The sequence below is a fragment of the Rhineura floridana genome, chromosome 1 (assembly GCF_030035675.1).
Source record: "Rhineura floridana isolate rRhiFlo1 chromosome 1, rRhiFlo1.hap2, whole genome shotgun sequence".
NCBI lineage: Eukaryota > Metazoa > Chordata > Lepidosauria > Squamata > Rhineuridae > Rhineura > Rhineura floridana.
Window position 1 is genome coordinate 188,803,813 of NC_084480.1, and position 24,275 is coordinate 188,828,087.

The following is a 24,275-nucleotide window of genomic DNA, read 5'->3' on the forward strand; positions in this document are numbered from 1 at the left end:
TTTGCACTAAGCCATGGTTTCTCTTAGTGTGACTTGTGAACCAGGTCAATACCAAGTTAGATGGATGTTAGGCATCTTCATATGGGACCTCCCAAATTATTGCTAAAAGATCTGAAACTATGTGGAAGCTATTATGCATTGAGGAACACACTCAAGAGCAGCCTGATTATGAGAGTTCCCCCTCTTGAGGTTTTTACTAGTTGATAGCTTGAACATCTTTATCAAGATGGCCACAGTGCTTCCATCTCAAAATGTATGTGATTTTAGCAGTTCAGTCAAAACTATGCTGCTCATAGAAGCAACTGACCTGTATATGACAACTTTCAGGAGGCAGGCCCCGGGAACCTTCTCCCACCCCCATCGGAATAAATTTAGTCATTGATATTTTCCACTGGAGAATTAGATCCAGATTGCTCCTAAAGAAACATAGAGGCAAATGTTGCATAATTAAGATAATGGGTTGGGCTCTTCTAGCCATGGGTAGGAGCAAGGAGCTGTATAGAAATCTGAAGGAATGCCTTCACACCCATCCCCATGCTGCATCCCCCCCAAACCCTGCACCTCCTCCTTCTCCCCAAATTCTGAGACCTCTTTTTATGCATATACTGTTAACACTGAAGCTGCTTCAGCATGATGCAATTCCGTGGTACAGGGGCATATATGTCCATAGCACCAACCACATGAGCAATGCTAACTGTGTGGGACTTTTTAAATTTATTTATGGAATTGACATTCCTTGAAGGTATCACTTCCACAAGCAAGTCCCATATTATTGGTCCAACTCACATAGTCAAGTTGTGAGCAGGGCCTGCATTGTGTTTAATTTTTTTATATAGCACATGGTAATTTTAGGTGCTAAACAAAGAAATATAATAATCATCACACCATGCTGTTGTGACTGCCATATTGTAAGTTGTACATGCGAGGAGGGGCTGAGATTTCAACACATGCTGCCCAGACATTTGGAAGCTTATATTTGCAGTCCATATGGACTAGAACCTTGTGTTTAAAATGAAAACCAAGATTCTTAGTATGCTTCCCTTAGTACTAAATTCCACACACTTGGAGAATCACAGAATACACACAACTTTTATTGTAGGATTAAATATCTTACAACTGTCTTATCATTGAGGTGATGGCCTTTTTACGCTTATTACTGCTTGTGATTTAAAGTACAATTAGAGGAGGTATGTAGAATTGTGTTACATAGTTGAACCTTAGAGTACAGGCATCTGAAAATACTTAATTGCACAGTTTGCTATTTCTGCTCACAATGTTTGTGCAATTAATATTTTCAGTATACTCCTTTAACATGGTTTTGGTTGTTAAGTGCAAAGAATGCATTCACTTGAAAGCAAGTGCTTCTCATATTATCAGCTGATAGCTAACTTCATTAGCGCCCATTGTTCGTTTGTTCTTTTTGCTTCCGTTTCCGAAAACATCACCACTGAAAGAGAAAGCGCTGGCAGCGCCAACAATTGGAAAATCCTGCCAGCACAAAAGCTGAGTGTACTGCAAATTTCTGTACATGGTGCTGCCAGTAGCCCTTAATTTTGGCAGGAGGAGAAAAGAAGGACCTCTATGAAAAATAATGAGCTTGCATGTTTTGCTTGATTCCTGGATTTTCTTGTCAGGTGTTTTATTTGGCTTAGATTTGGCCAAGTACAGATATAATGTTTCTGAATTTCCTCTAACCATGGTTAGGAAATTTGAAATATGCCATGAGCTCATGTGCTCTTTGAACCCCCTTGTGTGCAAATCTCTCCCCTTTTCAAAGCTAGATATTGCATAGTGTTACATCTGCACCAGTATTCATGCTATGAACTGATACTCACATTCATGGCATGCTTTCGCTGGAAAGAGTCTCCTGGCACTAGCACTGCTTTCTTTCAAGCAGCTGGCAACCCCCTTTTTTATTCTCTCAAGTTTGTAAGTTTTAGGGATTTTAAATTCTGTCGATGTCTCTGCTATTCAGGCTTTCTTTTTATGTGTGTAGAAGCAAGCGTGGGTGAGCAAGGCCGCACTGTCATGCTATGATGTGTCACCGCTATTGTTTTTAGAACTCTCCATGAGTTTGAGGGCAAAGCTTTGAAGCAGGGAACTGCCTCGTACATCTGGAGGCTTCCTGTGTGCTTCACAGACTTGATTGTGCAGTGTTCTAAATTGAATGAGGAGTCTCCTGCTTCAGACCTTCATCCTCAAACTCATGGAGGACCGTAAACTCAAGGGGTGGAGCATACAGCAACCCACTACTCCTGCATCCTTGCTTGTTTATATGCAACCATCCCAGAGCTTGGAAAAGTTCCTTTTTTGAACTACAACTGCCATCAGCCCAATCCAGTGGCCATGCTGGCTGGGGCTGATGGGAGTTGTAGTTCAAAAAAGTAACTTTTCCAAGCTCTGGGCCAACCGCCCTATCTGAATAGGGCTCTAGTTGTTTTTTATTGTGTGTTTTTATTGCTGTGACATAATTATGTAAGCCATTCTGAAACCAATTTTGGTGAAGGGAAGAATAGAAATGTTTTAAATAAATAAATAGCTTTAGCCAAGCTTTGCAAACAGCATAACAATTCTGGTTATAAACTTTGGGTTGAAGCTTGCCGTGGTTAATATTAATATTGGTGAACGCAGAGCGGTGGGCTAAACATGTCTTAAATATTTTTTTCCTTTTCTACTTTAGAATGGATATCCAAATATAATACAGAGCTAGATCTTGTCCTATTCATTAAGATTCTGTTTATTAACAACTGTTTGTAACACATTCTTCGCATCCAAAGGAAATGCTGTAGTCAGTTCTAAGATGCCATACCAAGGCCATTATCATTTTACAACAGACACAGATCAATGAATCACAAAGAAGGAATGAGAGAGAAACAGCATTAAGCTAGTTTTTTTGTCTCTGCTGTGATCATGAACCACTTGCTGTTTGACCATCTAAAATGCTGCTAGTGTGACTGGTAGGATTATCTGAATATTGGGCAAGAGGCAAGTCTTCAATGGGCTTTTCTAAGGATTTGACCTGTAATTTTCTCTCTCTTTTTCCCTGTGCTGTAGGCAGTGGCAATTCTGACAGCTACATATCCAGTGGGACACATGCCATATGGCTGGTTGACAGAGATTCGAGCTGTTTATCCTGCTTTTGACAAGGTGAGTTTGTTTTCTGTGATGAGAGCAAACCCTTTGCTTCTCTTTCAGATACATCCTTGTCAAGTGTGCTCTCTAAGAAATCAGTTTTATAAGAGCATCAAGTTTGCAGGAAAAATGTCAAAACTAAAATCTATGAATCTTCAAGATCTTTTTGTTGCTGCAGCTGTGCTGTATAATACCAATGATGAATTGACTCATCTGATCTGTCTGTCTGGAAGTTCAGCATTCCCATCTCTTGCAGAATTTCTGTCATGGGCAGGAGATGAGGTCCTTCACCCAGCTTCTTTCTGAAGGGAGAATCACTTGGGAACTGCCTACCCACAATGTCTCCATTTTGCTAGGATTCATTCAGTTTATTGGCACTCATCCAGTCCACCAAGGAGTCCAGGCACTGGTCCAGGGATTGCACAGCCTCTCCCAGTTCAGATGTTCAGATGTTCCCAAGAAATAAAGCTGAGTATCATCAGCGTACTGCTGACACCTTCTCCCAAATCTCCTGATGACTGCTCCCAAGGGCTTCATAAAGATGTTTAACAGCATTCGGGACAAGATGGTATTCAAAGGCACAACTGCTAGGGGGCCAAAAGACTATGACCCAATGCTATTCTCTGAGATCGACCCTAGAGATAGGATCAGAAGCACTATAAAACAGTGCCTCTGATACCCATCTTACCAAGTCAGCTCAGAAGGATACCATGGTCAATGATATCAAAAGCTGCTGAGAGATCAAGTAAGAATAACAGGGTCACACTCCCCCTGTCCTTCTCCCTATAAAGGTCATCCATTTGGGTGGCTGAAGTCCATAATTCAGACCCATAACCAGGCCTGAACCCAGATTAGAATGGGTCAAGATAATCTGGGAGGGGCCGTACCTCAGTCGTAGAGCATCTGCCTTGCATGCAGAAGGTCCCAGGTTCAATCCCCAGCATCTCCAGGTAGGGCTGGGAGAGAATCCTGCCTGAAACCCTGGAGAGCTACTGTCAGCCAGCATTGACAATATTGAGCTGGATGGACCAATGGCCCAACTCAGTAGAAGGCAGCTTCTTGATCTTTTTCATTCAAGAGTACTAGCAATTGCTGCACCACAACCCTCTCAATCACGTTCCTTAAGGTGGTAGTTGGCACAAGCCGATGGGTCCAAGGTGGGCTTTTTCAGGAGTGGTCAGATCATTGTGTCTTTCAGGGTGGCCGGGACCACTCCCTCTCACAAAGATTCATTGACCACATCCCAATCCATGTCATCAGGCCACATCAACTGAAACTGATCCCAAGAACTTGCAGCAGACCCCACTGGGGACTACAGTAAATGTGGATGTGGTTTCAAGATTGCTATGTAGGTGAGCAACTGTACCCTCAAAGTGCCTTGCAAACAGTTCACAGTGGGCTTCAAAGGGTCTAAAACTCCATTTCCTGGAGTTGATATTAACAGACCTCAGATAATATGAAAAAGCTCTACTGGATGACTACTTGAAGATGCAAAGGAGGCAGAGAAGTGGGCCTTCTTTGCTGCCCTCACCACCACACAGTAGCCGCAGTGCCTGGTCAGCCTCACAGCACGTCTTTCGTCACTTGCTCTCTAGCTGTCCTCTGGCCTGTTTCATCGCCCTAACTTCACTGTTGAGTCAAGGTGCAAAATGGACTCCACAGTGCCAGAAAGAACACTCAAGGGCAACAGTGTCATGAGCCCTGGGCTTGTTCTGGAAGGGTGCAATATAAATTTAATAAATAAATAAATAACAGCCCGACATGCCTCGTTTCATAGTGTGACAAGGTCTTCAACAGGTCACCTGCTCTGTCTCCTGGACCCTCGCCGCCAGGGCATTCAGAAATCCTGTGGATTGCATTCATCTCCGGGATGGACCACTTTAGTCTGTTTACCACCCCTGCAGGGGAGAATCAGAGCTGTAAGTTCAAACTTCACCAGGAAGTGATCTGACCATGACATTGGGGTGACATCCACTCTGCTATCTCCAGAACATCCCTTCATCTGGAGACAAACCAAATCAAACATGTGCCCTGCGCTATGTGACAATTTGAGACAGCCCCATGGAGAAAGCTTGGCAGGAATAGGAAAATGAGGAGGGGGTTGCAGAAGTGGGTGAAGGGACTGGAGAAAACACGGGGGAAATGTTTCCAAAAACCTCTGGACCTGTTAGTCTGCCTGCTGAGGAAGGTCCCCCAAACCCTCCTTCATCTGTAGTGATGTAGGAATCCTCACTGACACCCAGCCCAGACTTGGCCTTTGAACAGGCAGGCCTTAATGAACTGGCTGGATGCTTCCAGAGAGGTAGAGGAGAAGATATTCCTTCAGAGCCTGAGAAGACAGTTTCCCTGAGAAGACAGTTTCCCCAAGGTCGCTTAGACTCAAGAAGAGATGGTTACAGGTTAGGAAATCCTCCTATTTTGCCAGGAGAAGTCTCTGCCTTGCTTCAAAGACTGGAAAGTGCTAGATTTAGCCCATCCAAGTAGAAGTGCCTGCCCCTCTATCTTTTATTAGGAGTGTCTGTGGGGAGAATCTTTGTTGCAACAACTCTCCTTTACTTCCACGAGCCTAGATTTGCACCTGCTGGTATCCTGTATCCTGACTTATGCCTAGTCTGTTCTGATGCTACGTTCCTATGCTGATCTCTGAAATAAAGCTCTTTGCCAAATCCAGTCTTCAAGTCCTGAGTCTGTTTCTCTGTTCGGGAGCCAGGACACATGGTTGTCATGGAGGCCATGAAGTCTCAAGCCAGAACACCAGAGGCAGCCTCAGCATAGATATTGAAATCACCCAAGACTATCACTCTGTGCTCTTCCAGCATCACAGCCGAAACAGCCTCCACCAGTTTCGTCAGAGAAGCTGCTGGGTACACCAGCAGCAATGCTAGTTTACTGTCTTGTTGGCCCCACCAGGTGCAGGCCCTCACAGCCAGCTCCAAGACAGAGTGGTTTCCTAGTGAAAGAGATGGAAGTTCTGTAAACCACAGCAAGCCCTCCCCCCCTCGTCCGTGCAGCCGGTGCTGATGTTGCACCAAGTGTCTGGGTGGGCAAAGCTGGGTCAAATTTGCACCAACTCACCCACCCAGTTCTCAGTAATACACACCAGATCAGAACCCTCATCCATGATCAAATCATGGATGAGCATGATCTTATTGTGTACTGATCTGGTATTAATCAATGGCACAAACAGGCCAGCAGATGAGCAACCAGGAATCCATCCATGGGAGGAGTGGGAGAGAGGAACAACGCTAAGCTTTGCCCTCGTCTTCCATGGTGGCTTATCACTTCTCCATGGCTATACCTCCCTCTCCCCATAATCACTGAAATTGAAACATAGTAAAGGATCCATTGGTCCCTCTTTTTGCCTAACTTATGAGACTGTTATGCTTGGATGAAAAGAATTCATTGAGAAAGTGGTAAAAGCTAGCTTGGGTACTCACCTGGAAGGTGTTTCTGGGGGGCACTAGGACATAAAATGTCCTAGTGTTGGAATTGCTTTTTAATATGTTTTTAAAACCTCTTTTTTAAAAAAATATGTTTTTAAACCTTTTTTAAAAATGTTTTTAAAGATGTCTTAACATATTTTAAAGTCTGTTTTTATGATGTTTTAAAGTGTTTTTAGTGCTTTTGTTTGCCGCCCTGGGCTCTTACTGGGAGGAAGGGCGGGATATAAATCAAATAATAAATAAATAATGAAATGTACATGAAATTTCTTATTCATTCCCTTCCTTTATTCGTAGGTCACATCCACACCATACATTTAAAGCACATTGTTATACCACTTTAACAATCATGGGGAATCCTGGCAACTGTAGTTTGTTAAGGGTTCTGGGAACTGTAGGTCTGTGAGGTTAGTGCCCTTAAACTACAGTTCCCAGGATTCTCCATGACTGTTAAAGTGGTATAATGGTGATTTAAATCTATAGATGTTTCTACATTGACAGTTTCTGTTGAAGATTTCACTGTTTTAGCTACCTTCTGCTTTCTGCTGCTTACAGAAGCTACATCTGCACATATAGACGGAGGGTGGGTTTAAAGGAGGGATTTTGATATTTGCATAGCGCTACGTGGAATCTCTGGGCAGGACAGAACATTGAGCCATTTAACTTGTGTACAAACCATTAGAGTGAATAAGAAACAGGTGTTCAGGGGTTTGTTTCTGCAGGCTACTTCCTCTGCTAATTGGAGATGTAATGAATCAGGAGCTGTTGCAGTGATTTGGATCAGCTGTACCAATCTGTTTTCCTGGAACAAGATTTTTTTAAAAACACAAGCTTGTAGCGTGCTCAGCATCTGCAGTAACACCCTACTGCTTCAAACCACAAGGGTTGCTTGTTTAAACTCCCATCAAGAGATGGAGAGTTCAGATTTTGGACAGAGCGGGAATCTGCACAGTGGCTGTTGACATGGAAATAAATCCTGCTGACCCTTGTACATGTTCTGTTTAGAAGTTGCACCCATTTGGCTACGACCAACCAGACCATAAGCCTACTGAGTCTGTATTATCCTTTATGGCACTGCAAAAATTCATGCTTGTATTTTTATAGATAAAATGCAAACCTCATTTACTGATTGCTTGCCAAACACCTGTGATCCAGTCCATGGCTCAGATCCAGAGGCCTGCACACATGTAGGGCCCTCAATATTGGCTATGGCAAATGGACTCCTGCAAGCATATAAGATGTCTTTCATTTCAGTTCCCAATAATCATAAATCTCAATGAGTACATGCAGGGCAGCATCACTGCATTGTGGCCAGTACATGTAATAATCAGCATTGTAGTCAAGCTTTTCCTTAACTCCTTTGTGTTATAAACAGCATTTGGGAACCAAATTATTGCTTCCATAAGCAAAAGCCAGTTTAAACCAGAGCTTGGAAAAGTTACTTTTTTGAACTACAACTCCCATCAGCTCAATCCAGTGGCCATGCTGGCTGAGGCTGATGGGAGTTGTAGTTCAAAAAAGTAACTTCCAAGCTCTGGTTTAACCAGATGCTCATCATCTGTTGTCTAGGAAAGCTCATGGCGCAGTCAATCAGCTACTTTTTAAGATTCACAGCAAAATCCTCTGCATGTTTATACTGAAGTAAGCTCCACTGAAGTTAATGTAGCTTATTCCCAGATAGGTAGGTGTAGGATTGCATCCTCAGTACTGCTTTTTGCTGCTGCATGGGTGCTCTTCTGGGAGGTTAATGTCTGTTTTTTCCTCTTCTACCCTAGAATAACCCCAGCAATAAACTGGTGAACACCAGCAGCACCGTCACAGCAACACATATCAAGAAGTTCACTTTTGTCTGCATGGCCCTATCCTTAACGGTAAGGAATCAATAATCACATTGCTAACTATTTATTTTAATTAATTTACTAATTTTATTTTTATCCCCCCTGATCATGGCCCCAGCATTCTAGCCATTATACTACACTGACTCCAGTAAAATGAAATATTTCAGCGTGAGCATGAGTATTCATCCTCTCAAGATGTTGGAAGAGGGCTTTCACTGGCAAAAATAGCAAAAGGTTCATTTCTGTCCATGTGTGTGACAGAAAAAGAGATCGTATGAGTTTGTGTCCGTCTGTCTCTATATCTGGTGTGATATGTAGTGTTCAGGCTAAGTGTGAACTATGAGCCAGGAAGTTCCAAGTTGCACCTCAAGCCTGCACTCACTGAGTAGCCTTAGGCAAGCCATTATCTGTCTGCTTCAGCCTCCTCTGCAGTATGGAGACAATAATGCTTGACCCACTTTGAAGAGCTGTTGTAAAGATTTACAAGTTCATCTATGCAAAGCTGAATGTTGGAAGATTCAGGACAGACAAAAGGAAGTACTTCTTTACTCAGCGCATAGTTAAACTATGGAATTTGCTCCCACAAGACGCAGTAATGGCCACCAGCTTGGATGGCTTTAAAAGAAGATTAGACAAATTCATGGAGGGCAGGGCTATCAGTGGCTACTAGCCATGATGGCTGTGCTCTGCCACCCTAGTCAGAGGCAGCACGCTTCTGAAAACCAGTTGCCGGAAGCCTCAGGAGGGGAGAGTGTTCTTGCACTCGGGTCCTGCTTGCGGGCTTCTCCCAGGCACCTGGTTGGCCACTGTGAGGATGCTGGACTAGATGGGCCACTGGCCTGATCCAGCAGGCTCTTCTTATGTTCTTAAGCACTTTGAGCACTGAGGAAGCACTTATAAATGCAAAGTGCTCTCAAATCATAGGGACTGCTTTGTCCCAAGTCTGGAATAAGTCACCAGGTTAAAAGCAGAGCTTGTTAATGTGTGGACAGTAGTGGTATTATAGTTAGGTTTTCCCACTGGCAGCAGCTAAATATTCTTTGCTTTCCTAGTACTAGACATGATAGATTGTTGCATAAGAACAGTGCTGAATCACTTGATTACCATCTGCTGACTTTGCCTGTTCACTCATTACCAATTACCCTGTTTGTTCTTGCTCATTGTGGAGTCACATGATGGAGATTTGAGAGGTGAAAGCATATTTTCTGGGTATCGCAAGGAGCTGGACATGCCTGGAAGAAACCAATACACATAGAAATGGCTGTTCTTTGAAAGCTCTATTGGCTGTGGCAGTTTCCTGGCCCCCAAAAAAGGAATTTGCTGCCACAAGATGTGACAGCCAGTAGCTTTAGATGGCTTTAAAAGGTAGTTAGACAAATTTATGGAGCATAAAGCTGTCTGTGGCTGCTGGTCATGATGGCTATATTCCATCCAGTATCAGAGACAGAAAACTTCTGAATACTAGTTGCTGGGAATGCTGAGTGGGGAGAGTGCTGTTGCACTAATGTGCAGCTTGTGGGCTTCCCCTAAGCATCTGGCTGGCTGTTGTGGGAAACAGACTGCTGGATTAGATAGGCCTCTGGTCTGTGCTAGGTCCCTAATGTGTGAAACTACCTTTAGGGCTGCTGCACATGAATAAGGTTTGGGTGAAGGTCTCTTCCTGGGCACTTGACCAGTCTGCAGAACCTGCAGTTTTTTCTCATACCACCATAAATCTTGGGGAGGGAGGCATTTAGCAATCATGTGAAGAAAATTTCCATATCACTCCTAATAGTAAATTCAGGTGGTGAGTGCTGACAAGGTTGTAGCCAGTGAGAAACAATTGGGACGTACCAGCATGCTCAGGAGGATCTCAAGGTTTGCAGAAATGCAAAAAAGTATTTTTTTAAAAAAACTGAACAAAAACTGCAGTGAGGACTGAGTATGCTTAGTCACCATGGAATATACAATATCAATTGAAAAAGAAAAACAGAAAACCTGAGGGTGAGGAACACTCTCAACATGAGCTGTCTCACTAGGACAGGGGTTCTCAGACTTTCTATCTCCAACCCCCTCCCCCTTGAGAGGGCTGAAAATTACTGAGGCCCACCAGTCACAAAATGGTGGTCGGGAGCAGAGTCAAATACAAAATGGTAGCAGATCCCTCTTCAGAAATTGCTAAATTCTTTGCCACAGCATTTCCTTTGTAGCAAGGAGTTCCTTTTTTCGTCTTTCCTCAGTTTAAATATAGACATTCTCTTTGGAAGTATTTTGACTCAGCTCCCCATTTTAAGAAGAATTTGCTCATTCAGAGGCTGTAAGAATAGAGGGCTTTTAATTTTATATGTTTTCCCCTCCACCTTATGCTTGTCAAACAATTTTTACTCATTGCCTATAATTTCTTCTCCCCTTCACATTTAACTTCTAACTTATTTTATTTTATTTATTTTATTTCAAAAATTTATATACCGCTCTAGTTCCGAAACTCAGAATTCAGAGCGGTGAACATTAAAAAACAGAGATAATACAAAAACAGCATAATAGAATACCTAAAAACAAATAAGTAAATTAATACTAAAAAGTTCGACAACAATCTCACTTCAAACATTAAAAGCTAGTTGAAACAGGTATGTTTTAATCCGCCAACGGAATTCAATAAGAGACGAGGAACGTCGTATCTCAGATGGTAAATTATTCCAAAGAGTAGGGGCTATGACTGAGAAGGCCTTCCTTCTGGTGTTCATTTGGCGGATCATGAAAGTTGAGGGAATAATAAGAGCGCTTTCAGAAATCGATCTCATAGGGCGATAGGTTTTGAATTCAACGAGACGGTTTGTCAAATATACCGGCGCCAGTCCGTGAAGAGCCTTAAACGTTAGTACCATACTCTTAAACTGATGTCTGGAGCTAATAGGGAGCCAGTGAAGATGGTAAAGAAGAGGTGAAGTATGAACCCGAGGACCAGTTTTAGTGATCATCCTCGCGGCCGCTCTTTGTACCTGCTTGAGCGGTCGAAGTGCTCTAGCAGAAAGGCCAACATATAAAGAATTACAATAGTCCAGTCGAGAGGTTACTAAGGCCTGAGTTACTTTCATTAATTCTGATGTTCCTAAAAATGGGCGGAGTTGACGGACCAGTTTTAGTTTTGCAAATGTGGCTCTAGACACGGCTGCAACCTGGGGTTCAAAGGTTAGGGCTGAGTCCAAGATTATACCTAAACTACGGACTTGAGATTTTAAAGGGAGAAAAACTCCGTCAAGTGAAGGCAGATGTCCAGTTCCTTGGGGGAGATTTTTGCCAATGAGAATGACCTCTGTTTTTTCTGGGTTTAGTTTCAATTTGTTTTTATTCATCCAACTTTGCACTGCTAGGAGACATTGATTAAGGCAGTTGACAGTCTCTACAGTGTTCGGTGGAAAGGAACAATACAGTTGTGTATCATCGGCATATTGGTGATAATGAATCCCAAATTTTCGAATGATTTTTCCTAAAGGGCTTACATAAATATTAAATAACATCGGGGATAAAACAGAGCCCTGTGGAACGCCATATTTTAATGGCCAGGGTTTAGAGCAATGATCCCCGAGGGCAACTCTCTGAAGCCTTTTTCCCAAAAAGGAGCGAAGCCATTTTAGTACTGTACCTCTGAGACCCATTTTAAACTTACCCTTCCCCATGGCTTGGTATAGCACAGTGGGGAGGAGAGCCTGGCTGGGAGTCCAGAGTCTGTGAGTTCAAATCCCCGCTCGTGTCTCCTGGGTATGAAGGGCCAGCTAAAGATCACCCCCACAGTGAGTGGCTCAGGGATTACATGCCCTGCCATCTGTGCAGCTGTGGGCAAGCTGCATAGTCCCAAGGAGCCCAGTTGCCCCCCAGCTGGCAGTTGCAGACAAGGAAGGGGCTGACTTGTGCAGCTGTGGCAAGCTGAGCAGGCCCTAGCCAGCTGGGGAGGACTAGCCTCAGAGCGAGGCAATGATAACCCCCCTCTGAATACTGCTTACCATGAAAACCCTATTCATAGGGTAGCCATAAGTCGGGATCGACTTGAAGGGAGTCCATTTCCATTTATCCTTTCCCACCCCAAACTGCCAGTTACTTTCATCCTTCATTTTACATTCACTTCCTCTTGTAACAGCATCCTACTCTTATCTATTTAAAAGATATTAACTTTTTGTCTCTTTCTGATTTGTTTAGCATCTCCTCTGCCCTTTTTCCCTCAGTGCAGGAACGCCTCCCTTCCCTTTCCCCGGAACGTCTCTGACCTTCAGCCACCTTTACTCACCATGCTGGTGCTGGCATCTATTCATCCCAAAGCCCACAGCTGGGCACTAAGGCCCATCAGAAAATGGACTGAGGCCCGTTAATGGTCCCCTGCCCACCATTTCAGAAATACTGCACTAGAAGATGAGGATATGCTGCAACTTTTTCCCCCAAGTCTCATTTGTGATCTTTGTTTCATAGTTTGCCTGTGAGTGCAAGCTTTTTCTTTCACAGTTTGCTGGTATAGGTGGCCTGATCCAGATCGGGACCCCGGTGTGGGAAATAGAGGGCTTTTTACCCCTTGCTGTGGTCTCAGTCAGGATCAGAGGTCCTGTGCATGCAATTGGCATTGAAAATAAACCTCCCATTGGAGCAAGGCTCCAGCTGGATCAGGACCACAGCAGTGAACAAAGGGATTAAAGCTCCCCTCCACACACACGCACAGCTTGGCTTTGATTGTCGAGCAACCAGAGAGGCGTGAGCCTTTGCAGTCACTACAGAGGAAGGCAGTTTATAAAAATGAAAACACAAAGAGGTTTATAGCTCGGAACATGGACTCTGTTTGCCAAAACAGCCTAGGGAGGAAGCAGAGAACTTCCCAGACCATCACTTGATACTCCAAAATATTCCGAAATAAGGATGGGGGTGGTTTGACTGAGTACCTGCACTATAGTGTACTCCCGCGCCTGGAGAAAAACACTGCTTGAAAATTGTAAATGTTCTATTCAGTACCATCAATTCATTGAATTTCCCAGGAGAACTAAGGATGGGGTTCTTAGTGCTTCTGCAGTATTGAAGCTGTAATTAATGATACTGCTTAGCACTAAGAAGTCAATGCATTCACATATGTCTTCTGAGGAGGGTTTCTTACACAAGCAGTTTCATTTAAGGGCCTTAAAGACCTCAAGCAGATAAGGAACAGCTGTTAAGACTTAAGGGTAAGGGCCCATCTAATTAATCAGATTAATGCGACTCTTGATTAAGAACAAGCACCAGCTTACTCTGAACAAACTATTTTTAGAAGCCAAACTCAGAATACGGCTGAACCATATTTGCTCAAACTGAGGGAAAAGAATAATAGTGCTGAAAAATGTTGAGCTGATGTCTTTTAAATAAGAGATTTGAGTTATACTGCCATGCTATCATAACAATGTCATTATCTAAACAAGCAAGTATTTATAGTGGGGATTCACTACTCTAATCACTGTGAGGGCCCCTTTTCATTTTTATTAACTCAAGAGATTTATTGCAAGTCCCTCTTCAAAGGTTTCAGTGAGGAAAAATTTGAACAAATGCTTAACTCTCCTGTTAAAATCACTGGGACTTAAAACTGCATAATTCTGGCTAGATCACGTCCTGAAGTTGTTACAGGTCTTTTTTACTTGAAATGTGTCTGGAGTTGACTTGCTCCGCACTTACTGAATTGTTGCTTTTGCTCTGAAGGAGGAGGCAGGGGAAGCTCTGGTGGATGCTGACACCAAGAACCTAATGTTGTACTTCAGTGGTAGAGCAGATGTTTTGCATGCAAGAAGGTCTTGGGTTCAATTCCCAACATCTCCAGGCAGGGCTGGGAAAAATTCGTGTCTGAAATCCTGAAGAGCCACTGCCAATCAATGTTGACCAGGGCTGAGGAACCTTTGGCTTTTCAGATGTTGCTGAACTCCAATTCCATCAGCCTCAGCCACATGGCCAACGATTAAGGATGATGGGAGTTGTAGTCCCGCAACACCTGGAGGAACCAGGTGTAGACAACATAAACCTAGATGGAAACATGAGCTAACTTATTAAAGGCACCACTGGCACTTGCTAAGATGTGGGAGCACAGGAATGATGTATTCAAAGTCCTTGGGAATTTGAATGTTGCTTGGGAGGGGGAGGGGAGGAGAGGAAGAATCTTCTGAAAAATAAGGAAAGTTAACAGTGAACAATACTTTGTTCAAAATACTTAAGAAGTAGGTGGGCTGTTGGTATTAGGATATTTGCTGTCTTTGCCACCTAAGTGAGTGTGTATGCATGCACACGCACACATCCTGCTTATGTTGCAGCTAACCGCTGGAGGAATATATTTCTTTCACACTGAACTACCTAGCTTGCAAACGCTGGTAGTCACAAAAACCATATATTCAGTAAGAGATCCATATCTAGTATTTCACAGATGAAAACAGTGAGGCTCTTGAGTACGTACAACACTGCTGCTGTCACAGCACAGATCACTTCCTGAGGACCTCCCTCCCTTACACTCTGTGGAAGGCTCTACGCCCTCTACTGTATTAATTTACTCTGCAATAGCCTCTCCTTGCACCGGTCATGTATGCTAGTAAATAGCTGGGTTGGAATCTACCCCATCCCCCAATCTTTTTGAACATGATAGTTAATATATCTCATCTGGTTGTATAGAGTGGCTCGGTTTGCATGTTGCAGTAAGCCAGAGTGTGGTTTCCCATGACTGTGCTAATTTGCTGGTTTCCAGAGAAGAGCTTGCACCCACTTTCCTATGCCCTGGGCTTCTTAGATCAGCTAGGTTTGATTTAGTGTGCCACCCAAGTCCAAGATTATGGTTAACATCTCTCCTTAACCATGACCTGTCACCATAGGCAAACCTTGGTTACAGATCATGGTTAAGGAGGAGAGACGTGAACCATGTTCCCAAGTTCAGACGACGCACCATGTCACGCTTTGCCTTAGCTACTGCACTGTGATAAGCCTAAGAAGCCTGGGGCGGAGCAAAGCATCTGTGAACTTCTCTTTGAGAGCCAGTACATTCACACTACAATGTGTAAACATGGCCAATAGCTGCATCTCAAGCACATATAACTACATTACCTTTTTTCTTTTGGGGTAGGCAGTTATGAAGGGCGTAGGAGATAGAAGGGAAGCAAATTCACTTGACTGTACTTGTGTTCACAGCCACTAGCATTTTGGCAAAAGGTATCCCCAAAATAGGGGCAGGGATTCATGAGGGAACAGGTACAAGAAAATAGGTACTGCCCCAGGTAAATAGGAACATGCATGGATATCTCCTTCCATGTGACGTTTCTACTTTTCTACTTCCTTCTGCTAGTTGGCTAATAAAAGCTCTTTGCTTTTTTAGTAATCATGCAATTGTCTTAAGAGTTTTCTGCAGGCCCACCTCTCAATTTAGCACATTACTACAAAGAAAGACTTCTGCCTAAAAACCTGAACATGGACTGTCGGTCAGTGTACATAATACTGAGCTAGATGAACCAATGGGCTGACTCTGTAAAAGGTGGCTTCCTATGTTCCTTCGTCATTCTGATTTAGAAGAGATATTAATAGAAAGAAACAAAACTGGGCAGCACAATATCTTTTGGAGATCTTGTATTTCATGCAGGTGTACAAGTCGGCATGTGCTGAACAGTTTGCACTTGAGGTTCTGCGCCTCTCAGCATCTCCTGGTGTTCCATGTTCTGTACATTGTGTTCCTTGTTCAAGAAGGTGCAGGGTGCATTTTTAAATCTGGCCAGGTTCATTTTAAGCTTTTTGGAGATGGGAGAATTTATCACTGCTGTCTCCTCCTCTCCTTTTTTTAAGCTGAAAGAATTAATGAATATTTTATTCACAGTGACTAGCACATTCATTTCTTCACATAAAACAGTAATTACCCAACTTAATTTATGAAATTGGGTTAATTTTAAAGTTTGAATGCTTTTATTTCATTGGGGGGAAAGTAATATATTCTGGAGACAAGGCTTGGGCAGGAAATATTCTTACTAGACACTTTTGTCTTAGGGATATGGGGATTTTTTACCGATGTAACAGCCACAATGTAACTATTATAATTCCCAATTTTTTGCTACTAACTTGCAAATATATTTGTGTCATCTCTGGGGTCATTTCTTCTTTCTTAATCTGGCACCACAGAAAGTCACTAGTTAAGTTTAATTAAGTGGCAAACTCATTGGTGAAAGAACTTTGGCAAAAGAAATGCAAGCAGACCATAAAGGACGTAAAAAAAAAATGTGAGGAGCACATCACTAAAAACATAAAGATCGACAACAACAAAATTTAATGCCTTAGTAGAAGCAGACCAACTAGGGAGACAGTTGAACTTTTGGATGACGGGAGGCGAGTCAAAGGTGTAATAAAGGAAGATAAGGAAATTGCTGAGAAGCTGAATGAATTATTTACATCTGTCTTCAGCACAGGGATCTGCACTACTTTCTTGGGAAAGGGGTCTGAGGAACTGAAGCAAATAACGGTGACAAGATATGAAGTTATAGGCCTTATAGACAAATTCATAACTGACAAGTCACTGGGGCTAGATGGCATCCACCCAAAAGTTCTTAAAGAACTCAAACGTTGAAATTGCTGATCTTCTAACAAAATATGTAACTTGTCCCTAAGTAACTTGTACATGAGGATTGTACTAGTAACTTGTACATGAGGATGGGAAAGGGGCCAACGTAACACCAGTTTTAAAAAAGGGATCTGGGAAATTACAGGCCAGTTAGCATAATGTCTGTTCTGGGAAAACTGATGGAAAGCATTATTAAAAATAGAATTACCAAGTATCTACAACTCTTGCTGAAGAACAACCAGCACAGCTTCTGCCAGGGTGAGTACTGTCTTGCTAAACAATTAGAGTTCTTTGAATGTGCCCAAAAGCATATGGATAGGGATGATCCAGTAGACCTTGTGTACTTAGAGTTCAAAAAGTCTATAAAGCTTAGCAGTCATGCGATAACAGGACAGGTCCTCTTACGGATCAGTAAAGAGCAGGAAGTTGAGAGCAGAAAGAAATGGACAGTTCGCTCAGTGGAGGATTGTAAGAAGTGGGGTGCCATAAGGATTTCATAGGATTTTGCCTCTTGAATGCCTCCAGTGTTGGAGAGCCCACCACCTCCCAAGGTAATTGGTTCCATTGTCATACTGCTCTAACAGCTAGGAAGGTTTTCCTGATGTTCAGCCAAAATTTGCCTTCCTATTAGTCCATGTCCTACACTCTGAGATGATTGAGAAGAGATCCCGGCCCTCCTCTTTGTGACAGCCTTTCAAGTACTTGAAGAGGTCTATCATATCTCCCCTCAGTCTTGTCTTCTCAAGGCTAAACATGCCCAGTTCTTACGGTTTCTCCTTGTAGGGCTTGTTTCCAGTCTCTTGATCATCCTTGTTACCCTCTTTGAACCTGTTCCAGTTTGTCTGCATCCTTCTTAAAATGTGGCGTCCAGAACTAGATTCAGTACTCAAGATGAAGCCTAAACAGTGTCGAATAGAGGGGAACTAGTACCTTACACGATTTGGAAACTATACTTCTGTTAATGCAGCCTAAATTAGCATTTGCCTTTTTTGCAGCCACATCACAGTTGGTTCATATTCAGCTTGTGATCAACAATTGCAAGATCCTTCTCTCATGTAGTATTGGTGAGCCAATTATCCCCCATCTTATAACTCTGCATTGGTTTATATTTTGTAGGTGTAGTACTTGGGATTTATCCCTGTTAAATTTTATCCTTTTGTTTTCCAGCCTATTGTTTTGAATTTCGTTTCTGTCTTCCAGGGTATTAGCTGTCCCTACCAATTTTGTATCATTTGCAGATTTGATAAGCATTCCCTGCATCTCCTCATCCAAGTCATTAATAAAAATGTTGAAGAGCACTGGGCTCAGGACTGAGCCCTAAGGTACCCCGCTCGTTACCTCTTCCCAGTTTCATAAGGAACCACTGATAAGCAGTCTTTGAATATGATTCTGTAGCCAACTGTAGATCCACCTGATATGTGTTACATCCAACTCACATTTAGCTAGCTTGCTAATCAGTATATCATGGGGAACTTTGTCAAAAGTTTTGCTAAGGGAGATATTTTATGTCCACAGCATTCCCACAGTCTTATCAGGGAGGTTACCCAATCAAAAATGAGTTAAGATTAGTCTGGCAGGATTTGTTCTTGACAAATCCATGTTGGCTTCTAGTAATCACTGCATTGTTTTCAAGGTGCTTACAGATTGACCACTTTATCATCTGTTCCAGAATTTTCCCAGGGATTGATATCAGGCTGACTGATCTGTAGTTCCCAAGTTTGTCCTTTTTGCCCATTTTGAAGATAGGGACAACATTAGCCCTCCTGCAGTCATCCAGCATTTCACCCATCTTCCATGATTTTGCAAAGATAATAGCAGTTCCAAGAGTTCTTCAGCCAGTTCCTTCTATATTCTAGGATGCAGTTCATCAGGTCCTGGAGATTTGAACTCATTCAAAGTGGTTAGGTACTCCTGGACCATTTATATATCAATCTCAAGCTGCAATCCTGCCCCTTCAACTTGTACTTCACGTTTGCCAGGAGGGTCATACACCCTCTTTTGGTGGGGCATTTCTTCCTTTTCTTTGTCATCTGTTATCATTTTGAGCAGCTGAACACCATGTATTTTCTCATAGTCTTTCTAAAGATTATAATTCTTTATAGTCTTTTACTATAGATGTACCTGAAGAAAGCTTTTTTGTTGCTTTTAGCATCCCTCGCTAACCTCAGCTCATTCTCAGCTTTAGCCTTCCTGATGCCATCTCTGCAATTCCATGCAGCCTGTCTGTACTCTTCCTTTGTGGCCTGGCCTTCCTTCCTAGATGTGTCCTTTTTTGTTTTCAGGTCATCTTTTAAGTTTTTTGGGAAGCTATATTAGCTTCTTCTGCTGTCTTCCCCTTTTTTCCTTGTTGGAATTGTTTGCAATTGTGTCTTTAGAATTTCCTTTTTAAGAAACTCCCACTCACCTTGGACTCATTTTCTCATTAGGGTCGCTTGCCATGGGATCTTACTTATCATTGTTCTGGGTTTATTAAAATTGGCTTTCCTGAAGTCCAGGGTATAGGTAGGGTTACTCTCAGCTTTTGCTTCCTTTAAAATCAAGAATTCAAGTATGGTGTGGTCACTTTCCCCAGAGTTCCCATAACTGCCACTTCATCCCTTATGGCTGCAATCCAATGCATGTCTACTCAGAAGTAAGCTCCATTGGGTCCAATGGGACTTATTCCCAGGTAAGTGTGTATTGGATTGCAGCCTAGGTAATCTCTATTGGTTAGAATCTAGTCAAGGTTAGCTGATCATCTAGTTCCATCCTCCACTTTCTGTAGGAGAAAGTTATCAGCTATACAAGTAAGGAATTTCTTGGAGGGGCCGTGTTTGACAGAATTTGTCTCCCAACAGATATCGGGGTAATTGAAGTCTCCCATTACTACTACATTATGCCTCTTTGAAACATTAGCAATTTACTTTTCAAATGTTTCATCTTCGTCTTCTCCTTGATTGGGTGATCGGTAGTAAACTACTACCATGTTCCTTTTATTCCTTGCCCCATTTATTTTAATCCAGATACTCTCAGTGGTGCTACTAAACTCATCCTCTTGTATTTCTGTGCCGGGATATATATTTTTAGCATATAGTGTCACTCTGCCTTCCTTTCTATTCCTTACGTTCTTTTTTAACAAGTTGTATCCTTCAACTGCTATATTCTAGTCATGGGAGTCATCCCACCAAGTTTCGGTTATACATATCATATTTACCTTCCTGTATTAAGAGTTTAAGTTCGTCCTGTTTATTTCCCATCCTCTGGGCATTAGTATACAGACATCAAAGACCATATGATTTATGGTCTGGCTTCCTTCTTAAATCTTTATTAAAACTATTATTGGTCCCATTAGAGCTGTTCTCTCAGTTCCTGTTACTGTGTGTAAGCCTTCGTCAGTCGTTACGCAGACTTGTGTTGGGACTTATGCTTTTTAACTTCTTCATAAATGATCTGGAATTAGGGGTAGGGGTGAACAGTGAGGTGGCCAAGTTTGTTGGTGATACTAAATTGTTTAGGGTGGTAAGAACATAAAGAGATTACAAGGAGCTACAAAAGGATCTCTTCAAACTGGGTAAATGGGCATTAAAATGGAAAATGCAATTCAGTGTAGTCAAGTGATGCACACTGGGACAAAAAAATCCTAATTTGACCAATACACTAACGGAGTTTGAGCTGGCAGTGACTGACCAAGAACGGGATCTTGGAGTCTTGAATAGCTTGATGGTGAGAATGCCAGTGCGTGGCAGCTGTGAAAAAGGCGCGTTCTATGTTAGGGATGGTTAGGAAAGGGATTGAAAATAAAACTGCCAGCATCATAATGTTGTTGCACAAATCTGTGGCATGACAGCCTTTTGAGTATGGTGTTAAGTTCTAGTTACTGCAGCTCAAAAAAGATATTGTAGAGCTGGAAAAGTTTCAAAAGGGACAACCAGAATGATCATGGGTCTGGAGCAGCTGCCCCTATGAGCTACAATAACATTTGGGGGTTTTTAGTTTAGAAAACAGGAGAGTAACATGATAAAGGTCTATAAATGTATGCAGGGTATAGAGAAACTGGATGGAGGAAAGTTATTTTGCCTCTCGTAACACTAGAACGCAGGGGCATCCAATGAAGATGTATGTGGACAGGCAGAAGGAAGTACTTCACATAGCCCGTAGGTAAACTGTGGCATTTGTTCCTACAAGAGTGATGGTCACCAACATGAGTGGCTTTGAAAGGGGCTTAGTCAAATTTCATGAGGTATAAGGCTATCAGTGGCTACTAACCACAATAGCTATGTTCTGCCTCCACTGTTGGGGGTGGTCAGTATGCTTCTGCATGCCAGTTGCTGGGAGTCACAAGTGGGGAGAGTGCTGTTGCCCTCAGGTCCTGCATGCAGGCTTCCCATGGGCATCTGGTTGGCCACTGTGAGAACAGGATGCTGGACTAGGTGGCCCTTTAGTCTGATCCATCGGGTCTGCTCTTACATTCTGTTCACATTCCACATATGGACAGGTGAGAAGGCTGTGTCTCTGGTTACCATCTGCCTAACTTGGGGAGACACAGAGAAGGGCCTGATGATGACACTCAGACACTTGTAACACTTGAACAAGCTCTTGTGGGAGGAGCCAGCTCTTTAGGATATATGTGCATGCATATATTTGGCTGGGATTGCAAGCTAGGTTAGTAGCAGGGAGGTCTTTGTTCTGAACCAGTTTGTCAATCTGAGGACCAAAGGTACACATGTTAATGCTCAGCACTGATCACTTCTTCTTTTTTGAAAAAGCAGCTACATGGGGTCCCAGTCTAAATCGGGATCCTGGGCAGAGTTTTAACCTCTTCCCCAGAACAGTTTCCATCCAAATGTCTCCTATCCAAGGCTACTATTTTCCCCAAAGGTGCTGCTTACGGCAAAGAGCACTTTCAGGAACAAATAACAATTAACTGGGGGTTGGAGGGGTGAGGGGAAAAAAGGATACAAATTTAATAAATAAATGAAATAAAAAATAAATCTCTCCATACTAGATTCAGTTTGGGGCCCTGGGTAGCTGTTCCCTCTCCCCTAAAAATGACTTTTTAAAATGTATGATTAGCACAATGTCTGTTTTGGCCCTCAGTCTCTGAGTCAGAACATAAAGAATGCTCTTGTGACAAACTGCCTCTTAAGCCCCCTACTGCCAGGCAATTGACCCACCTGGAAGATTTCCATAATCTCTTTGTGTGTGTAAACTCCCAAATGTTCCTGAACTCTCTGCTGTAGAGTTTTACAGCCAATTCTTTTGAGTTTGCATTCTACAGCATGAGCATCAATTAACTGTGTGTTGGGGGAAAGTTATTCTAACATTTTTGAAATTATTGTCTTAGTTTAGAATAAACTTGCAAATACAGAAGAGAGTATATTTTCCTTCATATTGTTGCTGTGTAAATTTGTATATTTATTAAGCAGAGAACAACAGCGGTCTGAAATGCGTGTGTACCAGTGTGTGTGTTTACCTAAGAAAGCAGGCTTTTACCCTGCATTGAGATCAGAGACTTAAGACTTAGTAAAATAAGAAAAGCTACTTTATTTATAGAAATACATAGTAGATAGAAAGGCATACCTAGTTCTAACTAACTAACTAAGTTGGAGGCGCAATGCCCAGGCTTGGGAGTTGCCCTCATGGCTAGGAGAGAGCGAGCAAAGACGAAAGGTGTCTCCTCTCTCTTGGACAGTCGAAGAAGAGAAGAGTGGAAAGGGCGGAAGGAGGAGGGGCAGATAAGCTTCCTTAAGATGTATCAGTCTAACAACGGAAGGAAGTCAGTCAGAGCATCACAGGTAAAGGTAATCAAGCCATCTGGAGGACCCTAACTCTATCTCCCTTCTGGAACATGAACAAAAGAACAGAACAGGAGTTGCTCTTGCCTTCTTCCAACACGCAATAAGCAAAGTTATCCACTGTGCTTGGAAAGAAGGGGGACCACTTCGGGAGCTGCAATTGTATAGAATAGAGTAGCTGGCACTTTTATTCAGTACAAGGTGGCGGCGGCTATTTAAGTCCAATTTACCAAATCGTGTGTTTTATTTATTTATTTGATTGATATCCCGCCCTTCCTCCCAGTAGAAAATGTTGAAATCATTTAGACATAAAACTTTGTTGTTGATGAGTTCTCATCTCAAGATTAAATTCACTGAGGTGTTGTCAGTCCCAAACATACAGGGATAACAAATTTCCACACAAATGAGGGGAATACGCTACATTACTAAAAGGGAAAAAAATGTTCCTTTTAGGGATATGAATGGATCTGTTCATGCATGCAGGGAATTGAGCTTTCGTAAGTAATTCAACTTGTCAGGGCAAGCAGGCTTTTCTTTATTCCCACAATAATATACTAAGCTTTAAATCCACGTATGACAATTCTGTTAAAATGATCGCTCTTGGACTTCCCCATCCCCCATCCCCAATCTCATAAATGACTTCTCATGAAAGTAGATAAGTCACTTCCAAGAATTACAGCAATAAAAAGGAGAGCTTTTACAAAGCCTTGAACTTATTTTAATACTTCATAGCTGTGTACATTTTTACCATAATAAATTTATAGTGATTTTAAAAGAAGGTTTTAATTAGAAAATTACGTGCTCAGCTCACATAAGCTGCCTTGGTTCTCTGCAGCTTAGTCTCTGCTTTCAAAAGCAAGGTCACCTTTAAGGTCTCAAGTTGTCTGTCCCAGAAGAAGAAAAAGTACATTAACTTCATTGGAATTGCTTAACAATGAAGGCTGTGGCAGAAGATGAGAATATTTGATTATTGGAAATTCCCTCAGTGTGTAAAGTGGCTGACAAATCTATATTGGCAAAGCTGACTTGTGTGGTGTGGTGACTTGAGACATGGATTCAAATCCCCACTCATTCTCAAGCTCGGTGAGTAATCTTGGACCAGTGTCTCTCAGCCTTACTTTAGAGGGCTGGTGCATGCTTCCCTGACATCTTCGGAGGAAGAGTGGGATCCAGATGTGATAAACTCTCTGGTTTATATCCAATGCTGCATGTGCGGAGTTCCGCTCACAAAGCAGGACTTCTCTTTCCTCTTCTTTCCCCGCCTACCCTCAAAACGTGCTCTGGGCGGTCCTTTCAACTGTCTGGAGCAGGGTTTGAGGATGCACAGGGGGCTGCAGGGGAGAGGAGGGAAAAGTTCTGTTGCACAAGTAGAAGTCTGTGCAAGCAGAACAGCAGCATTGGATATGACCCTATGTTTGCACAATGCTTATTAATTGCAGTGGTGATTTCCCAGTGTTACATCATTTATAATCACCAGGCATTGTGGACTTTCTAGTGTAATTGGCCAGGAAATGCAAATATCTTTGTATATTTT

The 24,275-nt window shown here is 42.5% G+C and overlaps 1 protein-coding gene across 3 annotated transcripts in view; it reads left to right on the forward strand.

Moving 5' to 3' along the window:
* The window catches only part of ANKH (ANKH inorganic pyrophosphate transport regulator), a 142,443-nt gene that overhangs the window by 106,144 nt on the left and 12,024 nt on the right, over positions 1-24,275 (forward strand). For all 3 annotated transcript variants that reach the window (XM_061589500.1, XM_061589483.1, XM_061589491.1), the window contains exons 7-8: positions 3,055-3,147; positions 8,348-8,443. In XM_061589500.1, the coding sequence (XP_061445484.1) occupies positions 3,055-3,147; positions 8,348-8,443 (189 nt within the window). The remainder of the gene's footprint in view (positions 1-3,054; positions 3,148-8,347; positions 8,444-24,275) is intronic.